At 42.1% G+C, this 25,298-nt stretch overlaps 2 protein-coding genes across 2 annotated transcripts in view; both read left to right on the top strand.

Annotated features, from left to right (window-relative positions):
• LOC134205540 (uncharacterized) overlaps positions 1-25,298 on the top strand; it is an 86,476-nt gene that overhangs the window by 13,696 nt on the left and 47,482 nt on the right. The window lies entirely within an intron of this gene.
• On the top strand, positions 8,889-25,243 carry LOC134205538 (glycine receptor subunit alpha-2-like). Its single transcript, XM_062680837.1, has 4 exons — positions 8,889-9,560; positions 23,644-23,839; positions 23,897-24,636; positions 24,705-25,243. The coding sequence occupies exons 1-3, from the start codon at positions 9,481-9,483 to the stop codon at positions 24,269-24,271; spliced, it is 651 nt and encodes a 216-aa protein (XP_062536821.1). The 5' UTR covers positions 8,889-9,480; the 3' UTR covers positions 24,272-24,636; positions 24,705-25,243.

Genomic DNA, 25,298 nt, shown 5'->3' with positions numbered 1-25,298 from the left:
GGAAGATTAAGAAAGGAAGGAGGAAGAAAAATAAAGGAATGGAGAAAGAAGAACGACGAAGGAAGAAGGCAGAAGGAGAGAAGATGAAAAAAAGACAAAATAATGGAGCAAAGAAGAAAGAAGGGAGAAAGAATAAAGTAGGAAAGTAGAAAGGAAAATGGAAAAATGAAGATGGAAGAAGCAAGAAGGAAGAAGCAAAAAGGAAGATGGAAAAAAGAAGAAGAAAGAAGGAACCAGAAAGAAATAAGAAGAAGAAACAAGGAACATGTAAAAAGAGAGATAGAAGGAAGAATAAAGAAGAAGGATAAAGAAAAAAAGGGACAAGGACTAAGGAAGAAGGAAGACGGAAGAAGAAAGAATGAAGAAGAAAGAAGTAGGAAGGAAGAAGAGAGTAGGAAGAAGGAGGAAGAAAGAAGGAAGAAGAAATAAGGGAGAAGGAAGAAGGAAGAAAACATAAGGAAGAAAGAAGGAGGAAGAAAAAAGAAAAAAGAAGGGAGAAGAAAGAAAGAAGAAGAAAGTAAGAAGAAGGAAGAAGGACGAAGGAAGAAGTGTCCTGTTCTTAGTGCTCTTTTTCATTTTTGCTTCTCACTTCCTACTTCTCAAGGCAATAAAAAATAATATTTTTTTCCCCACAACTTGTCTGATGCATTAATCTTATGATCTAAAAGGATTTACCGGATTGCTTGTTGCCAAAGTGGGATGATCATTCTAAATCAGGTGATCCTAAAAATGACAATTATCGACCCATATCGACTCTCTCCACTAAAATTTTAGAAAGTTATAGATCATCACTAACTAAAATTATATAACATACTTACAGTATGCAATATTCGGCAACGGAGAGACTATCTGCCAGTGTAGTTCTGCATGGGCGGTAAAAAGTTAATCAGTTCAGTGCGTGTTTTCTCGTGTTTCAGATTCTCCAGTAGCGGTGAGTGATGCCTCGCCAAATTTAGTTTTGCTTTGTGTGAGAGCAAACGACGCCATCCCACTGACATTCTGTTCTGCTTCGTGGGTGATGTTAATCTGAAAGTGAAAATTTAGTTCTCATCCGTGTAGTGCGTCGATGCGGTTTTCGATTGTTTTGTTTTAAATCAAACCATACGCTATACAGGCAGACACGTTTACTAAAACGAATCCTGCCACACTCCTCACCTATATTCAACATCCCAGATTTCTCGGAAGAGATGAGACTCGTCGGTTTATCAAAGGAGTATAAATAATTTCACCTATTCCTTAAATGACATGTATCTGGACACGGCAGCTGGTACTGCTTATTTTGAGTCACCAGTTCATTACTGAGGATGATGTTAGTTAGTCCCAAACTCATCTATTGGTTCTCTGAGTAACTTTTGTTTTTGACCTCCACTGACCCCACCAAAGAGGCTGCATTGAGAGCCCCTTGGACTCAGACTTAGACTTAGACTTAAAAGCCTGATACTTAACATAACATTATTGTGTAGAATGTAAAAAAGGTATAATAGTATAATCGAGTTACCTGAAAACAGAATCCACAGTCATATGAAGATCAGACAAGTGCTCTAAACAAAGACATTGGTGTTCTCCAAGGAAAATTGGGCCCTTACTTTTGAGTAAACCACGTCTAAGGGAAGACTGGATAGGGTGTCAAATGAAAATTTCAATATATTACCGAAATCATAAGATTTGTAAATTAATAGGTCTAATCTTTCAATGGATTTTAGAGATATACAACGACTCATAAACTTCCAATATTTGCAGTCTATTGGATTTTTGAGATCAACGCTAACATATTGAAAATAGTTCTTTCATGCCTGTGGCTCTGTGAGCGTGTTCCAATCCTTGAAGCCTCACTTTAGGTATTATCAATTGTTGAACTGGGATTTATGAATAGGGTGGCTGCTATGTGGGGTCCCTCCTCCTCGGAGTTGGAGATGCAGCAAGCTGGTAGTAGGTGTCGGTGGATAGTTCCTGCTCTTCATATAGAGAGAATACATGGGAGGACAATAATAGGAGAAAATTTTGTAAAATTAGATGTGTTGTAACCTCATTAGTTCATTCATTTTCATTTATTCAGTTAACATCTAAACAGATAACACTGAATCAACAATGACGCCATACAAGGTTCGAGCGCATCTCTCCATCCTCGGATACGCCCACGCTCGCCAAGTCGTTCTGCACCTGGTCTGCCATCTCGCTCGCTGCGCTCCAGCCGTCTGTACATCTGCCGGATCGGAAGCGAACACCATCTTTGCAGGGTTGCTGTCCAGCATTTCTAACATGTCCTGCCCATCTACCTTCCGGCTTTAGCTACCTTCTGGATACTGGGTTCGCCGTAGAGTTGGCGAGCTCATGGTTCATCTTCGCCGCCATACACCCCTGCACACGCCAGATGGTCCTAAGCACCTTTCCGAATACCCGAGTCGGTAAGCCTCCTCGAATTGTCCATGTTTCGTCCGTAGAGGACACCGGTCTTATTAACGTCTTGCATACGACACATTTGGTGCTGAATCTTTTCGACCGCAGTTTCTTCGAGCCCGTGTAGGCGATTCCACAGATGATGCGCCTTGTATTTCACGACTAACGTTGTTCAGCCGTTAGAAGGATCGAGGTAGACGAATTCCTCGACCACCCGAAGGTATCCCTGTCTATCGTAAACTCGCTTCCCGGCGGGCCCTGTCGCTCGGTTTCGCCCACAAGCATGTTGTCTTTGATCACTCACACGTTCAACTTTTTGCTTCAGTTTCAGGCGGGTCTGCCACTTTGCAAATGTTCGGCCGACAATGTCTAGTCATCCGCGAAGCAAATAAATTGCTGATCTGTTGAAAATTGTACCCGGCTGTTACACCCGGCTCTGCATGACACCTTCTAGGCGCAATGTTGAACAACAGACACGAAAGTCGTCACCTTGTCTTTTGCCCGCGCGATTCGAAGAACTGGAGTGTTCGCCGAAATCTTCTGCACAGTTGACACCATCCACCGTTGCTTTGATAGTCTGGTAAGCTTCCAGGAAGCTGTTCTCGTCCATAATTTTCATAGCTCTACGCGTCTATTGTCGTATGCCGCCTTGAAATCAACGAACAGATGGTGCGTTGACCTTATTCACGGCATTTTGAAGGATTTGCCGTACAGTAAAGATCTGTCGTTGTCGAGCGGCGTCAACAGCGCTTAGTAACTTCCCACGAACTCGTTACTAATGGTGACAGACGACGGAAGATGATCTGGGATATCCTTTTGAGAGGGTGATTAGGATGGTGACGCTCGAAAGTTCTCACATCCAGTGCTGCCTTTCTGTAGAGTGGCATATAACCCTTCCTTCCACCTCCGAGCTGTCTGGTTTCCAGATTCTGACTATCAGTTTGTGCAGGCAAGTGGCGCTTTTCGGCCATCTTGATGAGCTCAGCCCGATACCATCCTTACCAGCGCTTTATTTCTTATTGCTGAATGGCATTCATCCAACCATCTTAGTTATCATCCGAGACATTCAGCATGCCCGAACTAGAAAATTAACGTGTGAGTATGTCCATGGAACCGATTGCCTACGATTCCGGAGATCCGGGTTTTTCGGAGGTAGGTTCAAAACCAAATTTGAGGTGATAGGAGAAGTTGTAAAAATTGATTAATATATAGAACACAAACAAGAGGGCTCTTGCTGATTAGATCATATTGAGATTTGGAATCGGACCATAATCAAGTGAGATAGGTTCTTCTTTAAAATCGGTCTGATCGATACTTATCAAAGGAGCGCACAACTTCATTTGAATCTCGCTTTTGATAGATCGCCACTATGATTTATTCAGAATCTAAGTATCCAGAATGAAAATCAATTGAATAAACGTATCCTGGAGTCGTTCGGATCCCTGGGAACCGAATGGGGACATTTAAAGTTTAACACAAATATTGACGGCTTCGATGGCGGTTTTCGATCAGGAAGCGAAGTATGAATATAAAATGGTCCATTGACGGCTCTGACCGCTTCCAGGATCTACGGATTGGCCCCGGGGAACCTGTTGAAGGGGACATTTTAGTTTTACCACCAAAACCAGTCGTTCGTCGGCTCTTTTTTCATGGTTTTCGATCAGGAAGCGAAGTATGAATATAAAATGGTCCATTGTCGGCTCTGTTCGCTTCCAGGATCTACGGATTGGCCCGGGGAACCTGTGGAAGGGGACATTTTAGTTTTAGCACCAAAACCAGCCATTCGACAGCTCTTCATTCATGGTTATCGATCAGGAAGCGAAGTACGAAAATAAAATGGATCATTGACGGCTCTGACCGCTTCCAGGACCCAAGGATTGCCCCCGGGGAACCTGTGGAAAGGAACATATAAGTTCTAGCACTAAAATCAGTTATTCGACGATTTTTTTTATAGGTTTTCGATCAGGAAGCAAAGTATAAATATAAAAGGACCATTGAAAACTATGACAGCTTTCACCGCTTCCAGGACCTACTGGTTGCCCCCGAGGAACCTGTGGAAGGAGACATTTTAGTTTTTACACCAACATCAATCATTCGACAGCTCTTCTTTAATATAAGCAAAGTATTAATATAAAATTGACCATTGATGACTCTGACCGCTCTCAGGACCTACAGATTCCCCCCGGAAAACCAGTGGAAAGGAACATTTAAGTTGCAGCACCAAAACCAATATCTCGACGGCTTTTTTTTTCGTGATTTTTGATCAGAAAGCGAAGTATGAGTATAAATTGGACCATTAATGGATCTGACCGCTTCCAGGACTTGCCCCCGGGGAACTGTGGAAGGGGACATTTTAGTTTTAGCACAAAAACCAATCATTGGACGGCTCTTTTTTCAAGGATTTCAATCAGAATGTGAAGTATGAACAAGAAATGGACCATTGACGGCTCTGACCGTTTTCTGGACCTACGGATAGCTCACGGAGAACCTACCTACTTCATACTTCGCTTCCTGATCCAAAGCCATGAAAACAGAGCCGTTGTATGACTAGTTTTGGTGCTAAAACTAAACTGTCCCCTTCCATAGGTTTCCTGGGCCAATCTGTAAGTCCAGAAAGCGGTCAGAGCCCTCAATGGTCCCTTTTATATTCATTTCTCGATTCCTAATAGAAACCACTAAAAAAGAGACGTTATGACTGGTTATGATGCTTAAAATAAAATGTCTCCTTACACAGATTCTCCAGGAGCAATCCGTTGGTCTTGGAAGCGGTCAGAGCCGTCAATGGACCATTTTATAATCATACTTCGCTTCCTGATCAAAAATCGAATGACTGGTTTTAGTGCTAAAACTAAAATGTCCTCATTCACAGAATCTTCGAAGGCAATCAGTAGGTCCTGGAAGCGGTCAAAGCCGTCAATGGTCATTTTTAATTCATATTTCGCTTCCTGGTCGACATCCATGAAAAAAGAGCCTTCGAATTACTGGGTTTGATACTAAAACTAAAATGTCCTTCAACAGGTTCCCCGGCGTCAATCCGTAGATCCTGGAAGAGGTCAGAGCCGACAATGGACCATTTTATATTCATACTTTGCTTTCTGATCAAAAACCATGAAAAAAGAGCCGTCGAATAACTGATTTTGGTGCTAAACTAAAATGTCCTCTTCCACAGGTTCCTCAGAGGCCAACCAGTAGAAGCAATCAGAGCCGTCAATGGACCACTTTATATTCATACTTCGCTTCTGATCGAAAACCATGAAAAAGAGCCGTCGAATGACTGGTTTTGTGGTAAACTAAAATGTCCCTTCTCACAGGTTCCAGGGGTCAATCGAAAGCGGCCAAAGCCGTCAATGGATTATTTTATATTCATGCTTCGCTTCCTGATCGAAAACCATGAAAAAGAGCCTTCTGAATGACTGTTTTTGGTGCTAAACTAAAATGACTTCCTTCCACAGGTTCCTATCCAACTGTAGATCCTGGAAGCGGTCAGAGCCGTCAATGGACCATTTTCTATCCATACTTCGCTTCCTGATCGAAAACCATGAAAAAAGAGTCGTCGAATGACTGATTTTGGTGCTAAAACTTAAATGTCCCCATCCACAGGTTCCCCGGGGACATCCCAGCAACTCCAGGATTCGTTTATTCAATTGGTTTTTCATTCTGGACACATTAGAGGCCTTCTAGAATAAAATCATAGTGGCCGATCTATCAAAAAGCGAGATTCAAATGAAGTTGTGGCCTGACCCCTTTGATAAGTACCGATCGGAACCGATTTTAAAGAAATTGCCATATCTCACTTGATTATGGTCCGATTCCAAATCTCAATACATGGTTCCAATCAGCAAGAGCCCTACTTCATTTGTGGTTACTAATATTATTCAATTTTTAACTACAACTTCTCCTAATATCCACCTCAAATTTACGGTTTGAACTCTACCTTCTGAAAAAAACCCGGAATATCTCCGGAATCCGGTGACCATAGTCGGTTCCATGGACATACCGTCAAACTGCATTAATTTTCTAGTCCAGGCATACCTGAATTGTCAAAATCGGATAATAACTAAGGTAGTTACAATACATCTAATTTTACCTAAAATTTGCCTATCCTAATTATTTTGTCCATCCCCTGTAGTTGGTTCAGTGTACTATATTTGGTTTTACGTAGTTTACGTCGAGCGGTCGTGTCTTGTATACAACCCCAATGTTTTTTTCTGGAGGACATCTGCAGCAAAACCTCGTCCGATCTCATAAAATGCACCATATAACCGTTTCTCTCAAGGCACCTCAGTAGCCATTATTTTTCTAATGTTCTTTTGCTTAACACTATATTGCCTAAAAGTAGGCAATGAAATTGGATGTAGCAAAGTATCCCAGCTATAGATAGAGGAACTGTTCCACACTTCATTTCATAGCTCCCATGTTCATCCCATCAAAAACAAAGCAATGAAAAAGAATTTAATATTTTTTATCAACATTTAGCACGCATGTTAGCAAAAAAAAGCGGTGGTGCTGATTTACTTTGTTTAGTGGTGGTTGCATGTTCTTGAAGAATAATCTGAAGAAAACAAAAGTTTTAAATTACACAGCGAATCATTTTTTTGTTCTTTTTCTGTTATAAATTTCAAATAAAATATGTAAAATGGAAAGTTTTGTTTTGTTTTAAGTAGTGCAATTCTTGACATAAATTCATTGGCGTAACTACAGGGGGCTGGGGTGGCTTTAGCCCCACCTAGGATTTATTTGGCCCCCCGAACAATTGTGTGCGGTTCACAGGTGTGCGTAGTTCGAGTTTCAGGGGCATTCTCGAGTCCCTTCGAAACCCGCAGAGGGTTACGGCAAGGTGATGGTCTTTCGTGTCTGCTATTCAACATCGCTTTGGAAGGGGTAATACGAAGAGCAGGGATTAACACGAGGGTACAATTTTCAATTAGTTCGTCCAGCTAATTGGCTTCGTCGACGACATGGATATTATGGCACGTAACTTTGAGAAGATGGAGGAAGCCTGCATCAGACTTAAGAGGGAAGCCAAGCGGAGCGGACTAGTCATCAACACGTCGAAGACGAAGTACATGATAGGAAGAGGTTTAAGAGAAGACAATGTGAGCCACCCACCGCGAGTTTGCATCGGTGGTGACGAAATCGAGGTGGTAGAAGAATTTGTGTACTTGGGCTCACTGGTGACTGCCGAAAATGATACCAGCAGAGAAATTCGAAGACGCATAGCGGCTGGAAATCGTACATACTTTGGACTCCGCAAGACGCTCCGATCGAATAGAGTTCGCCGCCGTACCAAACTGACAATCTACAAAACGCTCATTAGACCGGTAGTCCTCTACGGACACGAGACCTGGACGATGCTCGTGGAGGACCAACGCGCATTTGGAGTTTTTGAAAGGAAAGTTCTGCGTACCATCTATGGTGGGGTGCAATAATGGTTGAATTACAGCAGGTATGAATGGTCAAAGCTGATTTTATATAATAAACAATGGTCACTTTTTTGGATTAACGGTGAGATTCTTTTTTTTATTCCTTTTTTATATATTTAGGCACTCTGTGTTACTTAACCGCTACTGTGCCGAGATCTACTGTGGTATTCTGCTTTGCAGAATCCACACATTTAGATTTCCATTGCCATTATTGTTGTCGTTGCCAGTCCATCTCATCTTGAGTCCATTGTGTCCGTTTGTCCATGTCGTATATCCAATGATCGTTGCATTGTTCGGTTGCCATTTTATCCGGGTACGTTGGAGGAATGCCTCCGAGAAGAACAAGTGTCAGTTGTCATCAGGCAGCCATGACGATATGCGCGTCTCCCAAAACGCTACCGCATATGGGCTGCACATCCGGCGACTGACGAGGGTTTGGTGGAGGGGCTGGGAATCGAACCCATGACCATTCGCTTATAAGGCGAACGTGTAGCCAACTACGCTACGGGACCCCCCTACGGTGAGATTCTGTAAAGCCTTAATTATTAATTTGATAATTAAAACACGAGTACATCTAGTAGTCCATTCGTTGGTGTTCACTTTTTAGGCGATGGTAGGGTTACTGCTTCTGAACTTTTACATTCCACGAAAAACAAAGCAATGAAAAGGAATTCGATTTGTTTATTTTTTTTTCAGCTGTGAACTCGGATATTACCAAAAAGAACCGACGAAATTGGAGCTGTATTTCTTTGTTTCGCGATGAGATGAGTATATGCTCAGTGAGATGGGAAACGGAACAGTTCTCCTAAATGCCAAAAGGAATGCGCATTATACCATTTGCATTGCAATCTTAACGTAGGACTTGGTTTTTATTTGTACTTAAAAACAATCAAATATGTAACGTATATTATATATTTGGGACGCTCGAAACGCAAGTACCAACCTTTTAAAGAAATAGTTATACACATTATACAGTTGAGTCAGTCACTTACACTCTTCAATATTTTAGCTAACTATGTGGCTATGTGAAAATGCAATCGATATCCCCATGACCAGTTCCATTTCTCCATTCTTCGCGTTCGGTTCGCGCAATGCGTATGTTGGATTTTCAAAGTTTCAAAATGGGTCACCAAGTTGATGCGTACACGTTTCATACTGCTGTTTCTACCTAATCGATATTTATGGATCGTGTATCTTCTCCCGCGATTCACCAGCAGTCGTCGAGACCAACTGCATGCTCGTTCAAAATATTCGGATTAAACTCATCGGGATCTACATTGAAAAATGAAATCAAAGCTTTGGAAGTGGAAAAAACTAAGGTTCAGGCTGTGATGCTGACCGTTGCCTACAGCCCATCAGAATATTGTCATTATGCCGTAATAGTGTTAATCAATACAAAAGCGAATTTAAGCGCATTGAACCACGAACTCAGTTCAACTAAACCGTCGATAAAGCTGACGAAATCACCATCGGATGACCCACAAGTGCAAACGACTTTTTTTCTTCTTTTTGGTGATCGATTTCTAATATTAAAATTATTGAGGAAATCGGGTCTGTGGGTTTTGAAAACAAACACATTCATGGCCAAGGATTAGTAAAAACCGAAGGCGTGCGGCTTACTCTAGCCAAATTAGTTGGATGAAACATCAGCAGTAACAACATGACATCGAAGTGGACTCTACTTCTGATTCCACTACTCACCTCTTGCATTCGTTGGACACTGGGTGCAAAAACACAACGGTAAGTAAAAGGTGCGATTTAGATTTTATCAAACAGTGGCCATTTTGCTTTTCGTTTCGTTTGATTATTGTTGCGATTTTTCACCCAAATGAAGAAAACACGTGAGCATATGATATGACTCCGCTTATTAAGCTGTTGTGTTTATTTCCATGGACCGTCAATCCGTCAATCATGAGAAAATCAGGTTATGCTATTTGTAATAAGTGATGAATATCATGTGCCATTAGTTTGTTCTTATCCATAGCAAATATTGATATTTATATGATATTTCGGTGCAAATTTTTGATATTGTTGCCTGTTCTTTTATCTCTTATATCAATCAAGTCCATATCATGTTTTGTTATTCTGTTCATGGCTTCTGCCCGGGAGGAGTTTCCGCAGGTATTTGTTTTGTAGCTTTTGTAGTTTTAGATGGTGGGTTTTTCCGCCGCTCTCCCAGACGGGCATGCCGTATTCGATCACGGGGAAGATGATTTGCTTGTAGACAGCAAGCTTATTTTTCAGGGACAATAACGACCGACTGTTGTTCAAAGGTTACAGTACATGCAACAAAACGTTAAACTTTGTCACCGTCTTGTCAACCTCTTTGGCCGGAAAATAAGCACGCTGTCGAGAGTCAAGTCAAGGTAGTCGGCCTCATTGGCCCATTCCACTGTCGTGTCATTGAGGGTAATTTTGTTTGGAACATGTTTGGGAGACTTAGATTAGACCTGTGCGCCGCTGCGCCATGCCACCACGTCAAAAAAGAATCGGCACGCCGCTGCATGAACATTTTCCACGCCGCCGCCTAATATTTTTTACCACGCCGATGGTTACTGAAGGGCCTATCGGAAATATCAAGTTCATATTACATTTATCTACTTCCAATCCAAGTATGCAGAAATTATTGGATGGCGAACTACCCACAACTGTAACTAGGTAGCATTGAGCTGATTTCGCTATACAATTATGCTCGGGCAAACATATACATATTTTTTACAAGCATATACATATTTTTTACAACACCGTTCACGTGTTCAACGGTTAATTTGAAATACATCTGTGCTACGCGATTATGCCAAGACAGGCGCCAGCGTTAATCGCTTTGACATTTGATTAGTGTACATGCTGCTGATCATTTTCTGCTTTGACGACGATGATGATTAATTTAGAAGCATACGTCAAATGAAAATCAATCAGGACTACTGTGTTTCTCGCGATTCTGATAATAGATGGCTGTAGTATTTTCTGTATATCGAATGACGATAACTTTTAGAACAATATATGTGGAGAGTTACGTCTGTTTGTCTGTGGTTGAATAATTTCCGAATAACGCAGCTCATAGAACTATATTACTTTTTGCAGATATTGATTTGTTTTTGACAGATGTATTTTCGGTCTTATTGGTGTTATTGGTGTTTTAGTCTGAAATTGTTTCAGAATTTCATTAAAAATTTCAATTAATATTATTTGGAAAGACGGAAAGATTTCTCAGAAACTCCATGTGAAAATACTTCAACTTCTTACATTTCTTAAGAGAATTACTTCAGAAATAATGTCAGTAATTCCCTCAAAAATATATCTTCTGGAAACCCATCGGAAATCGGAAATTATTTCAAGATTTTATCCAAAAACTTATACTTCAAACAATGAATTCCTTTACGAAATTTTCCAGAAACTAATTCAACAACTCTTTAAGCTTGTCATAAGACGAGTTTGTACCTTCCCATCTAATACCACAACTTGATTGTACCTTGACAGATACGTATTTTGACCTCAACAGTAAGGTCGTCTTCAGTGTCTCGTACTCGACTCGACTACACTGACACTGACTACGAGACACTGAAGACGACCTCAAGGTAGACATTCCACCAAAAAGCTCAACATGAATTTCTTAGCTCTTTAAGATTTTTTTCGAATTCATCCAGGAAATCCATTCGAAAATGAATCAGAAATTTCATAGAAAATTCCCATATGAATTCATTCTAAAATTTCTATAAGGATTTCAACCAGAAATTCCTTCGCGAACTTTCTCAGGAACTTCTTCAAGAAATCCCTCAGGACTTGTTTCATAGTACTTTTTAAGAACTCCTTTTGAATATTCTCTGGGTAATTCCATTGTGAATTCTGTCTGGAGGAATATACCGAAGCAGTTCCTTTAAGTTTTTTTGCAGTATACTTTAAGGAATTTCTGGGGGACTTTTAAAATAAATTTCCAGAGCAAATTTCCGAGAAATTTCTGAAGAAATCTTTTGAGGGATTTAAAGGATGATTTTTGAAGTGATTGGCACGGAAAGTCCTTGAGGAACTAGAAGAAGACAATGCAGCTGAATTAGCGAAAGAATTTCCAGGAGCGAAATTTGGGTGGAAGTACCTACCTACCTGGATACCTGGTTGGCTACAGCGTCAATACAGGGGTAGTGGCGTCTTACAGCGTCAATACAGGGGTAGTGGCGCCTGGCGTATTGTAGAGCTCCATAATCGTCGATCTTGGGCGATGTTCCTCCAGTTTCCCCGAACGTTCAGAATTCCCAGGTCCAATTCCACCGCGTGTAGCCAGCGTGTCCGTGACCTTCCACGAAGTCGCCGGCCCCTATCTGGTTCTCTGTTGAATATTGTTTTCGCTACGGCTGATTACGTAATCCGTAGAAGGCCCTATTCGCAGAAGCAATACGTCTGTTCACTTCACAGGAAACGTTATTGTCACATGTCACAAGCGTTCCAAGGTAAACAATTTTTTTTTTTTTTTTTTTGTGTCTTTATTAAAGAGACTTTCAGCCCGAGGCTGGCTCGTCTCCGAGCCCAAGGTAAACAAATTCTTCAACAACTTCAAACACATCCCCACCAAGCACTACCTCTGCATCAACACCACTAGGTCTTCTTCCCCTATCTCTACCTGCCACCATGTACTTTGTCTTGGTAGAGTTAATGGTTAAGCCTATCCTCGCCGTCTCCCTCTTTAGTGGGACAAAAGCCTCCACTACTGCTCTGCAATCGATTCTAATGAGGTCGATGTCGTCCGCAAAGCCCAGTAGCATATGTGACCGTATGATGATAGTGCCGTTCCTCTGCACGCCAGATTTCCTAATAGTGCTTTTGAGTGCAATGTTAAATAACAAATTAGAAAGTACATTACCATGCTTCAATCCGTCTAGGGTCACAAACGAGGTTGACACTTCGTCTGCAATCCGAATATTTGATTTCGAGTTATCCAGCGTTGGACGTATCAGTCTAATCAGTTTCGCCGCAAAACCATGTTCGGGCATTATCTGCCACAGCTCATTTCTCTTCACTGAATCGTACGCTGCTTTGAAATCAATGAACAGATGGTGAGAGTCTGCTAGTTGTACTCCCGGAATTTATCAAGGATCATCCGCAGGCTAAACATCTGATCCGTTGATCGACCCTCACGAAAACCTGCCTGGTATTCGTCGATGAAGGACTCCAAGCGGTCTCAGTCTGTTAAACAGGATACGCGATAGAATTTTGTACGCCGAATTCAGAAGGGTGGTCCATGTTCAGACAACACCTGGGTTAGGTGGAAGTTGGCCTGACCATGCTTTCTGCCAACCCAGTTTGACATATAGAGCAAGAGCGCTTGCGACTCGAAGGCACATCAGCCGGTGTACTCTGATAAGTTTTCTCACATTGTACTCGGGATTTAGTGCTACGACCCATGCCGGTACGCCACATGATGATAGACATCACCCGCTATCAACCTACGCACCTGACTATGCTCCGCTGATCTGTTGGACATCATTCGTGAAAAAGATTTTATCGCCAATGAAGTCCGTTGGCGTGCATAATCGACGTGGCTCGTGAAATTGATCTTATCGTCGATCATCACGCCCAGATACTTAAGAGAGGGACAGCCGCATTGAGTTGAACCATTCCTCTACTCTGCCAATCGCGTACGAAGCCTTCAGTTCGACTTCGTCGAGAGTTCGAGAGTTTTTTCACACCGGCCGAGAGACTTAAGCTATGTCGTACATAATATTCTACAGAACCGGTCCGAGAATTGATCCCTGTGGAACACCCGCTGACACTTCGATGGACTTTTGACCAGCATCCGTGTCGTATATCAACACCCTATTCTGAAAATAACTTTTCAGTATCCTGTACAGGTAATCCGGAACTCTCAATAGCTGCCCAGCTAGCGTTATCAAACACATTTTTTACATCAAGTGTAATTAATGCGCAGTACCTAATACCTCCTCTATTCAAACCTCTCGCTATCTTAGCCATATCCGTTACCAATCGAATTGTTTCGATGGTAGAACGGCCCTTACGGAAACCATACTGGTTGCTAGATAGGCCACCAGCACACTCTGTATAAGCCGACAATCTATTCAGGATAACCCTCTCTAGCAGCTTTCCAGCTGTGTCGAGTAGGCAAATTGGTCTATATGCCGAAGGGTCTCCCGGCTGCTTGCCGGGCTTCGGTAATAGCACCAATTTCTGCCGTTTCTGCATCGTTGAAGGCAGCTCCTTAACATATCTGATTCAGCGAGAATAGCGTCTCTAAGGACCAGGTTTGGAATATTATCCGGGCCTGGTGCCTTGAGCTTAAGTTTTCTTGCAGCTACGATAAGCTCCTCGTCGACTGACTCGTAGGGTGTAGCGCCTCGGAAACAACCCTTCGACTATTCTGGCCAACATCTCCGGCGATTTCTCAGGAGGCGTGCTGTTAGTCCTAGCCATCATCATCATGTATGCATCTCCCCATGGATTGTCGTTCGCCATCCTGCACAGCTGCTCAAAGCTCTCTTACTACATTTAATCTCGTAGTTCAGAGCTCTGCTCGTTGTCTGGAACACTCAACGTCTCTCGACCTTTTCAGTGTATGTTCTGGCACGTCGCAACCTTCTCTTAGCTCGAAGACACGTTCTACGAAGGTCTGCAATTGTGTCTGTCCATCAGTATGCTGGTTGTCGATTTCCGCGAGGTTTGGTCCTCCTAGGCATCGTCACATCGCATGCACGAATTAGTACATCGATTAACTCGTCGCCACTTAATCCCGTTGTTCATCTCTCCCATCGTAGTAATTTTTCCAAGGTTGAACGGTGAGGTGCGCCATCCTAGATAGGTTTTGCCGATCCGCCTTGTGGTTGCGACGGGGGTATACCGGACGATAAAACGAATTTCTTAGTTATCGCTGGAGGTATACCCCTCATGAACCTTCCATTCTCGCGCCACAGTCCATCCCGTGCTGCAGCCTTCGTTCACCAGGACTACGTTAAATGCCGCTAGCGACTCTAGCAGGGTATGACCTCTAGCACTTGTGAACCGGGATCCCCAGTCCACTGCTCACGCATTGAAGTCGCCTGCTACAACTAATGGTTTAAGGCCAGTTAGTTTCGCTGCAAGAATGTCGACTACCCTAGTAAACTGCACTTTACTCTACCTGGGTGGACAGTAGCAGCTACAAACAAACAGCTAGTAAACACCGTTTACCTTTGCTATGACAAAACCTTCATCATCAGGTGATGATAATATCTCCTGGATGGGGTATCGCCCGAAAGTCCAGATGGCCACCATCTGAGACTTATCTGCAATCCAATTGCAGGGATGCGGTATGGATCGAACAGCAAAGCTACATCAGCTTTACACTCGGTAACCGACTGTTGTAGCAGCAATTGAGCCGCCTCGCCGTTGTTTAGGTTTAGCTGTTTTACCTGCGTGTCTGGATCTTTCTAGAGGCCAGGCAGGCCTGGACATCGGTAAGGTATCTGTTGTCTGTACCCGAGGGACAGATCAGACACCTTGGTGCAGCCTGGTGGCCTTCAGCTGCACAGCTACGGCAAAGCTTACTGCAATCAGGTCCTTTAAAGTCATAGGTCTTATTACCGTTGCCAAGACACCTGAAGCGGGCCTGTAGCGTTTGGCTTATGCTTATCGGACATACCGTCCAACCCACTTTCAGTTCTACCTTATCAATTACCTTCTCAGCCTGAGGTACTTTAAATGAGACAACCTGCATTCCCGTGTAGCTTTTGCGTAACCGAATCGAATATTTCTGGATCTCGACATTGCACTGATCTCTCAGTGCGTCGACCAGGTCTCTGGCCGTGGTTACTTTATCCAGGCCCTTGCACTGGATGTTCTAGACTGGACATAAGACTCTTACTCGAACCCCATAACCCAGGACCTCCTCCGTCAACTATTTGTACATACTCAGATCTCTTCTGAGCAGCATCCCGGGTAGCTTTTACCCTCATTCTTGACGATAATTGCCTCGTCTCTGTCTTTACGCTTGCCACTGCCATTGGAAGGCGCACCCGTCTTCTCACGGGCACTACCCTTCTTTGCAGTGGTGCGCATCGTTCCACTTGCCGCGTTATTTGCGGCCTGCAGTCGACTCCTGCCCGCCTGTTTGGGGTGCACAACCTCCCTCCTGCTGACTTCTCGGTAGCTACTTTGAGGTTCGCCTTCTGCGTAACCTTACTGAGCTTCGGAGTCGCCCCTGTCACGTCCATCCTTCTGCGAAGTTCCTCGGTCTGGCTCTCCGTCAACCGTTTCCCTTCGGCCAGGAGGCGAATCCTAGATTTAGCCTCCTCTTTGTCCTTCTCCACCTGGCGTTCTGCCAGCTTCCGCTCCTCCGTAAGTTTGCGCATTTTTCGCTCCGCACGCTTACTGGCCTCTAGTAGGGTCCACCACTCGGACTTTACCTCCACTACTAGGGCACAGAGCGCCTGTACAGCTAGTTTGAGATCCTTGCTGTAGTTAACGCGCTTGTCTAGGAACGACATGATCACGTCCGGCTTGTCCGTGAACACCTCCGTTATCTGGCCACCGCGTCCATCGTGGTTGGTTATCACCGAATTGATGGTTCTGGTCAGGGTGGGGCAGTTCATTTTTACTTCGACCGGCACCTCCTCTTACCCTCCACGGCCTTCTCCTTCGCCTTCGTCTGACGACCTTTGGGGCGACCTCTCGAGGCCACTGCGCCTAGCGAAAGGATTCTCCTTGTCGCCAGTCGCCATTCCTCCATCCTGCGTTACTTTGGTTACTTTGGTTAACTGTTGGGTCCCCTTTGCGGCTGCTGTTGAATCCTGCTGGTGTAGTCGCCTTCACGATCCCATGGTTATCTATACATACCTTGCGGCATGCACTAGTCATGAAAGAGCATCAGAGCCTACTGGCTGGCTGATTGGCAAGATTGTACCGCGTGCTACAAGGCCCGCCATGGTTTTATGGGAGTGACCATTAGCCCATTCGCCGTTTCAGTTCGTTGCCACCCGGCCGTACTAAGATAATAGAATAACCAGACTACCAGCCCTCGCTTCACAATATTTCAATATCCCAAAACATAGTCCAATAACATGCATCCAGTATACCATAATCAGGTTCTTACTGGGATCAACCCTGATGTGTCAATGGCACTCCCTGGGCTTGTGCTCAGTCACTTTGATAGAGTAGGCTTATGGACACTTCTAGAGTGCTTTGAAAATAGGTCGTAGCGAAAGAGAGTCTCTCTTTGGTTCCATTCTCTTTCAACTATTACAAAACTATACCATAGTTTACTTCGTATTTCTTGGCAGGGTGCTGATGTCTAGCGTGCTGAAGTGAAAATGAAACAAAAAATGCAAAATTAGCGGATCTATTAGCGAAAGAGAGCGTGAACAAAGAGAGTCTCTTTTTCTTTTGCAGATACGACCTATTCTCAAAGCAGTCTAGAATTGTGTTTTTGCCTTTATCGTATACTAAGTATACGTAAAGGCTATAAGATCACTCCAAAACCAAACTTTTGATAGAAGGCTCGGAGACCCATAGTGTTATATACCAATCGACTCAGCTCGACGAATTGAGGTGATGTCTGTTTGTGTGTATGTATGTATGTGTGTGTGTATGTGTGTATGTGTACAAAATTTTGTAGACACACTTTTTTTAACTTAGCATTGGCCAAATCACTCGCAACAAGTTCCATTCGACTGAGAATCCTGTCCCATTGTTTGCTATTGAAAATTGGCCAAATTGGACTATGGGATCAAAAGTTATGGCCAAAATACTATTTTATATGCCCAAAACACGCTAAAAAGCACTCACTCTTATTTTTTTGTTTTATTTTTTTGCACGAGAAAGGCACCAACACCGCTAGGTGGATTAATCAGGGTTTTTTAGATAGATTTAGCAGAGCCTACTGCTAGACCCTACCACGGCATAGGCAGTTCTCCCTAACTCGCAGACGCTTGGGAAGGGGTCGTTAAGCCCTTGGCCATAGTTCCTGCTGCCCCCTACGCAGCAACACTCTGTCCCACATTAAATAATAGGTACACCCTATTTTTTTTTAGGAAAACCTTATTTCCCTTGGTGCAACATCTTTACAAAACCTTTTATGTGAATTCAGGGGTTGAATTAACAATATTTAAAAAAGTTTGGCTCAATTATATGAAAAAAAATATGTGAAAAAATGGTGTAATGCATTAATAGGTACAGGGTAGTTCAAGTGGCCGTCCTTAGCCGTGCGGTAAGACGCGCGGGTACAAAGCAAGACCATGCTGAGGGTGGCTGGGTTCGATTCCCGGTGCCGATCTAGATTTCGGATTGGAAATTGTCTCGAATTCGCTGGGCATAAATATACCATCGTGTTAGCCTCATGACATACGAATGCAAAAAGGGTAACGTTGTCGTAGATTGGTCTCGTTCTGGTTCAGCTGAATTTTCCCTCGGAGGTGTCGGCTCTCGGTACGATCTGTCATGATATTAGTGAAGAACACAATATCTGCTATCTTGTGACGCGAAAATATCGTATCCAGATTTACCAAGCCACAGAGGTCTTGATAGCATGGCATTTCTTCTCCTGTCCACGGAAGATTCCGAAGAGCGAACCTCACAAACTTTTTTTGGACACCTTCCAGTCGTTGAATTTGGCCAGCGTATTGTGGTTTCCAGACAACACTGGCATATTCCAGTTTCGACCTAACGAGTCCAACGTACACAGCCAGTATTGCATGCGGATCGTCCAGATCCCTTCCAAACCTTCTCAATAAAGCAAACAGATGCAGACCTTCCTGTACAATCCGGTTAATATGCTCGTTGAACATGAGAGCACGATCAAGAGTCACTCCAAGATCACGGACGGTTTCCACTCTTGGCAGAGCTGCCTGCTCATACTGGTACCCGAAAATTAGCGACTGTTTTTTCCTTGTGAACGTCATCACAGAACTTTTGGTAGCGTTGACACTGAGCCCATTCTCTCTGCAAAATCTTCCAAAATGTTGGAGATCGGTTTGTAGAAGTACAGAATCTTGTACACATTTGATTGCCCTAAATATTTTTACATCGTCGGCGTAGATCAAGACGAAAGAATGTGTCACATAGTTTGGCAAGTCGTTCATCACCATCACAAACAGAAGTGGCCCTAGATGACTTCCCTGTGGGACACCTGAGTTGACATTGAAAATCGACGACTCGTTGCCGTTCACTTTTACGTATTGAACTCTTGATTCCAGATACGTTTTCAGCCATTCGAAAACCGAGCCTCCTATGCCGAAATTTGATACAGCTCTCAGAATGCTTTGTCAAACCATGTCAAACGCTTTACTCATGTCAGTATAAATACAATTCAATTAGCGATTGATCAAACCATTCCGGATATTTAGACCCCCTTTTTTTAGGCCGGTTATCGGCCTCGGTAAACTGAGCGAATGTTGAGTATAGCATGAAGTAAAAGCTTAAAACATTGAAGTCGAAGTATGCGACAACCCAGAAAGCGGACCTAGAGCAGATAATCGTGGATACTGAGACAGCGATTTCACGAAATGTTGATCAACGGGACCAGAATAGTGTGAGAAACATCGTAGCAGACGCCATCAAAGCAGGACATCATGTGACATCGAACAAAGACGAGAGGAGGATTTTAAACGAGTTGAAGGAGAAACCAGTTTACTACATGAAGGCGGACAAGGGAAACGCAGTGGTGATAATGGACAAAGAGGACTACGATGAACAGATGATGATAAAATCAACGGAGGACCATACAGGCATTTGAGAGTGGACCCACTACCCGGACTAATCCGACTTACGGATAAAACGATAAAGGAATGCAAGACGATCATCGGAGAAGCACAGGTTAAAATGACGAACCCTGTGTTACCAAGATACATAAGCCAGGTACAGAGATGCGAGAAATAGTTTCATCAGTGAGATCCCCTACACAAAACTTGGCCAAGTGGTTAGTCAAGGAGTTCCAGAGTATGCCGAAGCCGTTCCCCAGCAGATCAGTTGTAAACACCCAGGAGTTCACCAAGAGGATATTGGAATCAGGAAACATCGGAGAAGAGGACATCATGGTATCATTCGACGTATCGGCATTGTTCCCAAGCGTTCCAGTGAAGGATGCTCTGAAGCTTTTGGAGGATTGGCTACTAGAACAACGGACGGATACAGCATGGCGAGGAAAAGTAAAGATGTATCTCAAGTTTGCAAGATTATGCATGAATGAGAACTACTTTACATTCCGTGGAAGCTTCTACAAACAAACTAAGGGTGCACCTATGGGAAATCCGCTATCACCGTTTTTGTGCGAATTATTCATGGCGAATTTGGAGGACAACCTAAAGGAACAAGGAGTACTACCCGAGAAATGGTGGAAATACGTGGACGACATTTTCAGCATTATCAACCGGAAAGATCTACCCAGGATTTTGGAAGCGATAAACAACGTGCATAAAGACATCAAATTCACCCACGAGGAGGAAAAGGAAGGTAAATTACCTTTCTTGGATTTACTGGTTATCAAGGAAACAAATGCAACATTGGACTTCGAAATCTACAGGAAGCCCACCAACACCATGAGAGTCATCCCATGCACATCAAATCATTCATATCAGCATAAAATGGCAGCTTTTCATCACATGATCCACAGGATGCAGACGATTCCTCTGAGCGAAGAAGGAAAAACGAAGGAGCTACAACACATCTTGGAAACAGCGAGGATCAACGGATACAAGGAAAGAACAATACAAGCAATCATCAACAAGAAGCAGAGGAACCTACGGAAACACGAACTGACAACACTGACACCGATCGATGAACCGCTGAAGAGGGTATCGGTCCCCTATGATCAACACATCACCCACCAGCTACGCCATCGACTGAGGAAATTCGGCATCGATTTAGTATTCTCCAGCAGAAGCAATCAACTAAAGACACTGTTGGGCTCCATAAAGGATAGAGTAGAAATGTTAAATAAGGCCGGGGTTTATCAAATTAATTGTTCACAGTGTGATAAAGTATATGTAGGTCAAACAAAAAGATCGTTAGATGTAAGGTTCAAAGAACATATTGCAGAAGTAAGTAAGGCTAAGAGGAATACTGATAAGGGATTAAATTATGAGTTTAGGTCTAAGGTGGCTGAACATGTATATCAGGAAAATCATTCAATTACGACATCAAACATTTAAATTTTAAGAAATGTCTCTTCTCCGTGGAAACTTGATGTTGCTGAGAGCTTGGAAATCTACCGACAGGTACAAACGCGGTTGTTGAATAAAGATCAAGGAAATGGTAGCTTCTGGCTCTTCAAGTTTATACTTTTATACAAGCGAGTAGAAGTAAGCACCGTAGTAAATGTAACTAGATAAGTACCTAGACAAATTATTATACCTACGCATAGTATAAATAGTGTAAGCTGCGATCATTTTCTTCAAGTCGAGTCAAGTACGAGACACTGAAGACGGCCTTACTGTTGAGGTAGAAATACGTATCTGTCAAGATACAATTAAGTGGTGGAATTCAATGGGATTGTATAAACTCGTCTTATGACGTTCCACTAAAAAGCTCAAAATAATTTTCTTATTGAAGTCGATCCAATTATGCACTACCGCTAAACGATCTAAGACATCACTTAATAGTCCGACGGAACTTAAGAAGCGCATCATTGTAGTAGCCCTGTTTTCTAAATCCTCATAATAAGTTTCATAACTCTCTTGGGGAATGAAGACGTTTTCCCAAATTACATTACCCAATTCGATGGAAACTTCATCATAATCCATGGATTGTAGTTTGAGGTACTGTTTGAGCACCCCAGCTATGTTACCACTCATTTCAGGGGTTGGGATGAAATGCCAATAACAAGAAGCAGGGTCGTTCTAATTTCAAAAATGTTCGAAAATTCCAGCTCCCTCATGTCTATAAACTAATTTTTGATGATTCAGGAGTCCTGACAAAATTTCAAGCAATTTCGAGGTGATTTAGGGCCGATGTCCACGTAACGGTTTTTTAAGCTGCGTTAACGCCGCGTCCACCCAAGGTACCCAGCATCAAATAGAGTAAAGCACACGTACACCTGTGCGTAACTACATTTGATGCTGGGTATCTTACGTGTACGCGGCGATAACGCAGATTGAAAAACCGCTACGTGGGAATCAGCTCTTAGGGGTGGCGCAATTTATGTTTTTATGGGAATTCATATGGAACTTGAAATTTGTTTAAAGTATCCTACAAATGTCAAATCGTTATGAACTCAAATGTACAACCCCAATCTCCACTTTTGGAATCTATATGAACGAAACCTGTGGTTAACTCATTGATTCAAAGGTTTCATTGTCAGAGATAAATGGCTAAAATGGTGCAGTTGACCTCAACTTAGCCGAGGCAAATGAACTTAAAATTAATGAGTTATACCCATTATTATTTATATGAACTCCAAATATGAAGTTTGGGGTTGTACATTTGAATTTATAACGATTTTACATTTGTAGGATGCTTTAAACAAATTGAATGATTTAATATAAATTCCCGTATCAATATGAATTGCGTTTGGGACACCCCTAAATTACCTCCAAATTCCCTGAAATTTTGAAGTTTTGCCAAGACACCTTAATCATCAAAACTAAGTTGATAGTCCTGTGGGAGTTGGAATTTTCGAACATTTTTGAAATTTGAACCGCTCTGTACACTTAACAAGAATTAATTTTTATCTTGTTTTTAATACTTTTTACGTGAGATGAAGCATGTAAACCATTGAATACTCATCGTTTCTAATTTGGTAATTTAGTTGTATGCTAAGAAGTATTCCGACACCTTTTGATTAATATTATAAGCACTTGTTTTCAAAAGCCGGTGTCGACTCAAATTGCATCTTTCATTTCATGGTTAATTGAAATAGTTCGACATTAAGATATTACTTAATGGAATCCTTAAGAAATATTAGAATTAGACCACTTGAACGTCACTTACTAAGATTTATATCATGTATTTGGGCAATTCATATGTTTGGCTTTTTTCTCTGATTATCTTTCATGAGCATAAAGGCGACAAAATGTTGAGGAAATCTTTTTATTACACAAAAACATTGAAAGCTCGGTTAATTTTTATTTCTGCTGAAAAACAAATATATAATTTATAAAGGTTTAATCACGAAAAAAAAAATAAACTGTAAAGAAAAAGTTCAAACATTGAGAATAAAACCTAAAAAATCGATTTTCTCTAAGAAGAATTTTTCAATATTAATGTTTTGATATGTTGTAGCAGATAATATATGTTTTTTTTATTTTTGCACTATGTGTCGAGCGCTTTATTCTATTTGCTTCTCATAGCTTCATTTGATATATCGCTAGTCAAGTTGAAAACCGAAATGGGGGACTATCGAAGTTGGATTTTTCTCGCAATCCGTACGTTAATCCTAACTTCGCTAGTAGTGCGCTAGTCTAATTAGGCCCTAATTAGACTAGCGCGCCACTAGCGAAGTTAGGTTTAACGTATGAATTGCGAGAAAAATCAAGAATTTCAACTTAATCGAGTATATTGTTTTCGGGAATTCCACTAGAAGCTCATTCATTTATTGGATACTAGCATACCTGCCGAACTTCGTTTCGCCTAAAATTGATTTATTCTCTGATTAGATCTCGGGCTATGAAGAAATTGGTGTTTCATTTGTATGAGAGCCCCTCTTTTGAAAACAGGGAGGGGTCTCGAACCATCTTAAGAACCTTCCCCAGCCCCAAAAACCTCTGCATACAAATTTTCACGCTGATCGATTCAGTAGTTTCCGAGTCTATAGGTTCAGACAGACAGAAATTCATTTTCATGTATATAGATATTTAACTATAAATGATAAACGAATTAACTGCTTTTTAATTTATTTTTTCATTATTTTCAGTAATAACTACGCAAACTTTTCCGACATAGGGGAACTCTCCAAACACCACGCCGTTAGTTTATCACTATCCGACATTCTTCCACAACATCATAAAACGTACGATAAAAATCGTGCTCCCAAACTGTTGGGCCAACCAACGGTAGTGTATTTCCACGTTACCGTCCTGTCGATAGACTCCATCAACGAGGAATCAATGGTAATTCGTTTGCAATATGCTATGTACAATGGACAAATACATTCTTGTTTCTCGTAGACATACGTAGCGGACATATTTTTGGCACAAAGCTGGCGAGACCCACGGCTACGACTGCCGGAGAACATGAGCGAAGAGTATCGGATACTGGACGTCGACTGGCTGCACAACATTTGGCGACCGGACTGCTTCTTCAAGAATGCCAAAAAAGTCACCTTCCACGAAATGAGCATACCGAATCATTACCTGTGGCTATATCACGACAAGACGCTACTGTACATGTCGAAACTGACATTGGTGCTGTCGTGTGCCATGAAGTTCGAATCATATCCACACGATACACAAGTGTGCTCGATGATGATCGAAAGTTGTAAGTATGGATGTGGTAAATTGAGACTTGCTTTTGTTATTTCATTGCTTGTCGGGATACTATGAGATTATTGTATGAAACTTAGGTGTAACTCGGATGTTGCAACCAAATTATTTAATTTTCTATGTTTTCTATTATAGGATTATTGAGGTATAAAACTACGTCAATTTTATTTTCTTAAATAACCACTGACATTTAATAACAACATGAAGTGTTTTTTTTTTCAGTATAAAATAAAACCATGTGAAATATATTCATCAGCATATCAAAGAACGAAGCACTATTTGAAGGTATATGAATCTCGTATGCAATATATTGCCTTGTTCTAAAGCTGTCTGTTAGCTTTTAAAGGAAACTGTGAAGCTTTTTCGATTGCGTTACATCAATATTTGCTTGCTATGGAGTGAATCGAAGGCAGCTTTCTTCAGTGGTGAGTATGATGCTGCATCTGATATGTTGTTGAGAGTTCCAATAACTCTATTCTATTTATCATTTCAGTACTACTTATTGTAGAAAATCATGGATATACAAAAAATACATCGATTGCTATGAAAAGAAAGTCTAATTACGACGGCGTGCCTAGCAGTTGTAGCTGTAACAGTTAGCGAGGTTACAAACGATAGCATCGTTTATACATCGCTGTTCTTCTTCTTCTTCTTATTGGCATTACATCCCCACACTGGGACAGAGCCGCCTCACAGCTTAGTGTTCATTAAGCACTTCCACAGTTATTAACTGCGAGGTTTCTAAGCCAAGTTACCATTTTTGCATTTGTATATCATGAGGCTAGCACGATGATACTTTCATGCCCAGGGAAGTCGAGACAATTTCCAATCCGAAAATTGCCTAGACCGGCACCGGGAATCGAACCCAGCCACCCTCAGCATGGTCTTGCTTTGTAGCCGCGCATTTTACCGCACGGCTAAGGAGGGCCCCATCGCTGTTCTTGGCTTTTACAAATTCCTTTGACTTGATTACTACTCGAGCAAATTTATCACGTAATTCATGTTTTATTTTATAGAACGATATTTTTTCAGAACTTAGCCATTAAAGCTAATTTAAGTAAATGTGATGTAGTAAGTAAACGAATTT

Source organism: Armigeres subalbatus, chromosome 1 (assembly GCF_024139115.2).
Source record: "Armigeres subalbatus isolate Guangzhou_Male chromosome 1, GZ_Asu_2, whole genome shotgun sequence".
Classification (NCBI taxonomy): domain Eukaryota; kingdom Metazoa; phylum Arthropoda; class Insecta; order Diptera; family Culicidae; genus Armigeres; species Armigeres subalbatus.
Note: the sequence above shows the minus strand (reverse complement) of the source record. Positions and strands in the feature narration are given on the sequence as shown.